The sequence below is a fragment of the Pimephales promelas genome, chromosome 12 (assembly GCF_988280905.1).
Source record: "Pimephales promelas chromosome 12, fPimPro1.hap1.1, whole genome shotgun sequence".
Lineage (NCBI taxonomy): Eukaryota > Metazoa > Chordata > Actinopteri > Cypriniformes > Leuciscidae > Pimephales > Pimephales promelas.
In genome coordinates this window covers 1,833,351-1,839,142 of record NC_142780.1, presented here as the reverse complement: position 1 = coordinate 1,839,142, position 5,792 = coordinate 1,833,351, and the positions used below count along the sequence as shown (strand labels likewise).

Here is a 5,792-nt window from a genome sequence, read left to right as displayed (position 1 = left end):
ATCTGATCTAGAATTATAAGACCATGTGTGAATATACCAGTTTCTTTTGAGTATTGTATATATTTTTGGAGTACATTTTATTTCATTTGGACAAGCACAATATGTAACTGTCAATATATGCACACTGAATATAGACTGAAGACTTTATGTGTAGACAGCTCCATTGATCTTAATAGTCAAATTATTTTTGTTAAATGTGAAACTAGCCATGTGGAATTTATAAGGTTATTGGTCAAACAAATACACACTTGCATCAAGCAATCACATAACAGTTGACACAGTGAACACCAGCAGACAACAAACAAGCCTTCTGATCTAAAAGCTCTATGTGACAATTAAAGGCAAAGTCTGATTCACACTCCCAATCATCTGGAATTATCTTTGCATTAAGGGTTTTGCGTTAACAGAATTGTGTAATTTATTCTAAAGCTGTGTGCACACTGAACCCTGTTTAATAGTCCCCTTGAGGTTTACATCATTAATTAATGATGTATGGTGACAGCGATCTGCATTATACTCAGGATTGAGATGGTGGAATACATTCCTAATGTTAATTTTGGTAATGACTATCTTGAAAAACTAGGACAATTTTATGGTAGTCATCGGTAGTAGAAGTCAAATCTTCAGAGGAATCTTCTAGGATATGCAAATCGTGAATAAATTCATACAGTGTGCACCCCGCTTAAATGTGCCTTATTAAGGAAAATCATGTTCATCATCTGAGCTGTTGTCACTTTCTGAGAACCCTTCCTCTTCCATTTCATCTTCCTGTTCAAGCTTCTCTTCTTCAGAAATCAAATCTTGTTGGCTGAAAATGTTCACATAGCTCGCCTTCACCAACTGCATTAAATGTCTAAGTTCATAATGTTTCTTTCGAACAAAGCACAGGAGACCTTTGCGTGCAGTGTCACACAGCGTTGAAAAAAGAGCTGAAAAACAAAAAGATACATTAAGAAAAAATACAATACTACATATACAAGCACAAATAAATGAACGTTTAAAGGCTTACATTTTGAACTTATCTCATTAATCAGTGCTTCAAATTTGGACAGCTTGTGTGTCAAGACCGTGTAATGCTGTTTCATCTCCTTACAAATAAGACCTCCCTCTTCCTGAAGGCGTCTCACAGCCATCACCTTGTCGAACACCTTCCTCTTGGTGACAAATGGAGCCGATTCTGAAAGAAGGTTAACAAAAGAGTCACTATATACAGTGCCTGCTCATAAAAAATTACATAGACTTGTCTTACAGAATAGGGCTATTCAATTTTGTTCCTGGTCAACATTGCATGATTATTACAGGCAGATATGTCTGGTCAGGGTTGGAACTTAACTCTGCTAGTTGTGGCTCTCTCGGAAAATAATTGAATACCACTGTTATATAGAACATACCAGTACTGCAAGGGATTTGCCAAGGCCAAGCAACAGTCTCAGCTGTAAAGAAACTTTCAACTGAGCCAAGCTGCTGGGATGGATCCACTATGCTGTTGTATTGTTCCACTGCAGCAGCTAGCTTCTTTTTCTCCTCACTCCTTCGGAGACGCAAAGTATGGCGCCGCTTGTTGCTATCTGAATAAAATATAAAAAAGTATTAGGCATTACAACACTTTTTTAGCTACAAAAAATACATGCATATGCAATGTGACATCTAATAACAGTTAAAAAATATCATGGTAAATTTCCAATGTTTGTGTTTCACCTGTTTGACTGTACAGACGCTGTGTACGCCTTTTGATGCTGACCGTTAGTCCCTCTATTTCTTCTTGCAAACTTTTCGCATCACCACTCCCATGTCGATCATTTTCTACACGCACAAAAAAGCAGCTTTATGTATTCATCATGCCAATCATAAGAATAATACCAAAACAAATCAAAACAATACCTTCTGCCCATTGCTGTACATCTGAAACCCACTGATGAACAATATCATCATGAAGTGATAGCTCTGTCTTCAATGCCTCCAAGTTGTGTTGCTGCACTTGAAGAGCCTTCTGAGTCTACAAAATACAAAGTCAAATTTAAAAAGTCCTGATTTTCCCGCGCAGCCTCATCCCATGACGCCATACAACTGACGCTTTTGACCATACGTCAACATCCGCCGTTTTAGGGTACCCTTTAACATCGGTAAGATGACATTATCTAATCCTAACCTTACCCCAGACCTAAACCTAATTGACGTTAAAGGTAAAACGTCAGTTGTATGACGTCCCAGGATCGTCATGTACTGTAACTGACGTTAAAGGGTACCCTAAAACGGCGGATGTTGACCTACGGTCAAAAGCGTCAGTAGTATGACGTCTTGGGATGAGACTGTGTTACATTTTCAGGTACAGCAAGCAATTTCTGAGAAACACTGGATGCTTAAAATCAACTCAAACAAGCACACCCCTCCCTTCACTGCTGTTTTTTTCAGTGATATTCCCTTCTTTTGTAATGTCTCCCCCCCCCTCTTTCTCTCACTCTCTTCTCCCCCATCATGAGTATACACGGCCCTAATGATTGAAATCTAGAGTGTTGTGATGCTCGGTCTGATCCACTTTCAACAGCATTTTTTCCCCCCAGAAATTGCTTACTTTTTACACCTTTAATTTAGATAAGAATAAATTAGTAAAACCTAAAAATCCTAACTGCAATCTGTGACTGAGAATGAAGTTATACCTTTATATATCTGTTTACTAGAACTTGTCCCAAATTCCACACCTTACGCTTATTCCAGGACATGGCTTGCATTGTTATCATGTCTGTTCTGCCTATAAAATAAATATAAGAAAATGTTATGAGAGGTATACAACAAGTCATTCTGCATTAATCATACCTAATTCAACAAACCTGATTTCGACATGTACTTGCTTGTGACAGCAATTCTGGATAGGAAGCTGTTCACCTGCTCAACTTCCTCACCAATTGTTGACCCAGCTCCTTCCTGGTAGGCCCCACTGTACTTGACCTAACATGTTTTTAAATCCGACAAAATTAATGCACTCAAAATTTCTGCATTCTTAATTACATACTTAAAACACCTGGCAATATACCTCACATTTCCAAGAGTGTGCTTTGGCATGCATCACAGACAGAAAAGGATGCATGTCCAGTAAAGACTGCAGCTCGGGGCACTGTTTAGACACACGTTGGACATAAGGGAAGTATTTGCAGGCAACATCTGAACAGAAAAATTTGATCTTCCCTTGTGACATGTCAGCAAGTTTTTTTTGTAGAAAAAGGGGGTAAGCAAAAATTTCCCCTCGGAACATGTTTAAGGCCATAAGGAAAATGCCATGGCGACAGACAGCAATCTCTAATCCCTCCTCATCCAGTTTGCTGCTTGATTTTTTGGCCAGTTCTTTTGCTGCTGTCCATTGTGATGCGCCACACAATCCTCTTCCCGAGACCTATATCATATCAATTATAAAAATTTAAAAAAATCTCAAAACAAATGCTAAGTAGACCACTCTAAATGTGACAGGACTTTACACCTGATCAATAAAAAAACATTCAATATTTATAGAACATTCACTTTAGCTTTTGTAAAATGAGTTTACAGATTTCTCAAAAATGAATAATGCTTCGAACAAACAAATCCATCTCACCATGTATTGTACATATTGACTGTGTCGTTTTTTAAGAACATAACATTTAACTCAATCTCCAACTGCTTCAATTCAAGCTAATGTTAAAACAATGAACACAAATATCTCAAGTAGTCATAATGTAAAATGCACATAGCATGTTGTCAGAGGGCATCACATTTCTTCTTATTCTTTTCTTAGCAATATTTTAGTTTAAGGAATGTGTAAAGTTGTTTGAGAAAAGCTGTAAATTAAATTATCCAGTAATATCTGCAAACATAAATCATAATACTTACATGATCATTGTTTTTGCGGACAAAGTCCACAAAGTCAGACACCTCCACATCACTCTGTATAAAAACATGGTCAAGTAGTCCCCTTTTCTCTGTGCTATCGAGGAACACATTCAGAACATACATTAACACATCATTCAAAATTAAGAAAATCACTTTAATTAAAAAAATAAATAAAAGTACCTTGCTGTGTTTTTAAACCGATAGTGTTTGCGATTTCCATCAACACATACAGCTAGCATGTCTGGAGTGCATGCTGGACAAGTGAAAAACTCCTCCTGGCACATCTTTTCCACTGCATATCTTGCTGCAACCCATTCATTAAAACTGTAGCTAAACACATTGGCAGGTATTTTCCCACTCTGCAAAATGAATCACATGTAATACTGGTGTTTTACTGAGTATACCATGATTGATTATATGTAGTATTGAAAGTACTTAAGGATAGTCATAAAGGATAGTCTGTTTAACATCATTTAAGGCTAGTGTAAAGACCATGCCCATTTAAAGTCAGCATAGTCTAAAAAAAAGGAATAATTTTCATATTGAGAAAGAAACCATTTTCTTGGTTAAATAGCTGAATTGAGAATCATATTGTATTTATTTTCATATTGTAAACATTTTCACTATATTAAATATCTTAGTGATTACATATAATATACATGAAAATATTTTGTATTATCTTTAAAGAAAATAGCACGGTAATTTAACTTGCCAGTGGTTAATGATAAAACAAATAAAAAAAAATAATAAAATACTTACTCTACCAAAAAGATTTGTTTTCCCATCAAGCATTTTAACAAATGCTTGAAAAGACATCCCTGGTGATGCCATTTTCATCTCTTGAAACGAGACAAGCACATCTGTTGTGAACAGCAAACTTGCAGGAATGTTGCCAGGCCAGTAACCACTCCTCTGAAGTTTTGACAAAGACGTCTCTCGTGAATGCCCACACAAAGCACAGGACAAATGAGGCATGTTAAGGTTGTAACGGCCTAAATGAGTAAAACAAGCTACATGAAATTACAAGACAATAAGGAAATGGTAATATTAGAAAAAAAATATGATGCAAAATCTTCCTTTCCATTCATAGTGATGAGGATCATGGGCCTGCCTGAAGAAACAAGGACTGTCCCATTACTGCAATCACAAATATGGGCAGGTATTTCTACAGGCAGCAGTCGAACTGTGCAACAAAGAAGATATATTTAAAAACATGATATATTACGAGCACAATAAAACAACAACAATACAACATAGCATAACATTATCTTACCAAGATGTTTAACAGAAATTTGACCAGCTTCCTGGCAGAATCCTGTGGATGGAGGTAAAGGTTGTACAAAACCTGAGACAAGCGAATCCCGATTATGGAGAACAAAGAAGCTACCATGTCTTTTCTCATCACAGCCTGCACAGAGGAAAGGGTAAGGGAGACAGTCCCTACAGCGCACAACAGCTGCACTTGATCTGCACTGTTGGCAGGATGAGGAACTTGCATCCTCTCCTTTCAAAATGTTCTCCACAAGTGAAGATCTAGTTTCTTTCCATCTCTCTTCCCTCATTTCAGTTCTAATGGCCCAGTCATTGGATGCAGACCGAGGTTGATCATCTTGAATTGGCATAAAATTAGCATCACCTTCCTCAGTGTCCAACAGCCTCTTAAGCTCTTCAAGAATGGTATCTAAGTCAAATGAATGAACATATTTAAAAGATTTACATCTAAAAGCATACAACTGTGTATGCACTTAAAAGTCTAATGATAGAATTATTCACATCTATATAAAAAAGTCCATTTAAAGATCAACCACAAATCAATATTTTGCTTCAGTGTATACCAGCTGTCTTGGAGGCTTTTGCAGGGCCAACATTCAAGTCATCTTCCATAACAAGCGGACCTGCTAAAAAAAAACAAAAAAAAAAACGAGGGTAAT

The 5,792-nt window shown here is 36.9% G+C and overlaps 1 protein-coding gene across 1 annotated transcript; it reads right to left on the bottom strand.

Annotated features, from left to right (window-relative positions):
• Positions 1-336: 336 nt before the first annotated feature.
• LOC148976905 (uncharacterized) lies at positions 337-4,848 on the bottom strand. Its single transcript, XM_089118162.1, has 11 exons — positions 4,621-4,848; positions 4,042-4,220; positions 3,862-3,955; positions 3,032-3,388; positions 2,829-2,946; positions 2,658-2,749; positions 1,882-1,996; positions 1,699-1,803; positions 1,392-1,568; positions 1,010-1,177; positions 337-929 (listed from the first exon to the last, which is right to left on the bottom strand). The coding sequence occupies exons 1-11, from the start codon at positions 4,834-4,836 to the stop codon at positions 697-699; spliced, it is 1,854 nt and encodes a 617-aa protein (XP_088974288.1). The 5' UTR covers positions 4,837-4,848; the 3' UTR covers positions 337-696.
• Positions 4,849-5,792: the final 944 nt, after the last annotated feature.